This window comes from Cystoisospora suis, assembly GCF_002600585.1.
Source record: "Cystoisospora suis strain Wien I chromosome Unknown contig_3677, whole genome shotgun sequence".
Taxonomy (NCBI): domain Eukaryota; phylum Apicomplexa; class Conoidasida; order Eucoccidiorida; family Sarcocystidae; genus Cystoisospora; species Cystoisospora suis.
The window spans coordinates 22,939-23,660 of NW_027156472.1; the positions used below are offsets into that span (position 1 = coordinate 22,939).

The window sequence follows — 722 nt, forward strand, 5'->3', positions numbered from 1 at the left end:
CGCCTGCCAGGTAAGTTTAATCAAATCAGGTCTCATGCAGAGTCTACCTTAGTGTGTTGCGGACGGCGTACAGGCCTGGCTGACGAGGGTGCGATCACGCTGTGGTCGGGTTCCTCTAGCGGCATCCGGCACCCGGGCCCCCAGCGGGCACGCGTGTCGGAGACAGCGAGCAAGGTCACTCCGACTGTGCCTCCTGACGGCCCGGCTCTCAGATCGCTATCCGTCCCTCACTTTCGTCATGCCATTTAGATACACGTCAGTCACTTGTCAGTGTAGAGGAGCACCTGTTCTCCGCGAAATTCTCCAGGTATGATCCTGGCCGTCACCCTGATGTACTGTTCTCTCATCATCAAGTCACAAACTGGTCTGGGCACACGACTTGGGCAGAGGCAGGTTCGCTTTCTTACTTTTTACTAGCTTCACTACACACCCTGAACATTCCCGAATGCAGCCTCGTGAAGGGACGGGTGGCACCTTCCGCGCGCTGGGCCGAGGGGATGCGCGCACAACCAAGAACATTGGTAACGAGAACCGCCGGATCCTTTCGGTCTAGTCCAAAGAGGCGAAGGAAGACCATACCACCAGAGAAAAGGAGTACGTTTGCTGTAGGCGGGCGCGAATGCACAACTCGCGCTAACAGAAATTCCGCAGTGGACTCGATCGAGAGCCGTAGCTCATTGAATCCCCCTCGACATTTCAAGCCGTGTGAGAGCGGGGGGGGG

The 722-nt window shown here is 57.2% G+C and overlaps 1 protein-coding gene across 1 annotated transcript; it reads right to left on the reverse strand.

Annotated features, from left to right (window-relative positions):
- Positions 1 to 366: 366 nt before the first annotated feature.
- CSUI_007114 (uncharacterized protein) lies at positions 367 to 713 on the reverse strand. Its single transcript, XM_068067264.1, has one exon. It carries the CDS (start codon positions 575 to 577, stop codon positions 404 to 406), a length of 174 nt encoding a protein of 57 aa, XP_067920765.1. The 5' UTR covers positions 578 to 713; the 3' UTR covers positions 367 to 403.
- Between the last annotated feature and the right edge of the window lie 9 nt (positions 714 to 722).

Bases quoted from the DNA above. Each gene is read 5' to 3' on its own strand.
- CSUI_007114 (XM_068067264.1), bottom strand. From the start codon at position 577: ATGGTCTTCCTTCGCCTCTTTGGACTAGACCGAAAGGATCCGGCGGTT.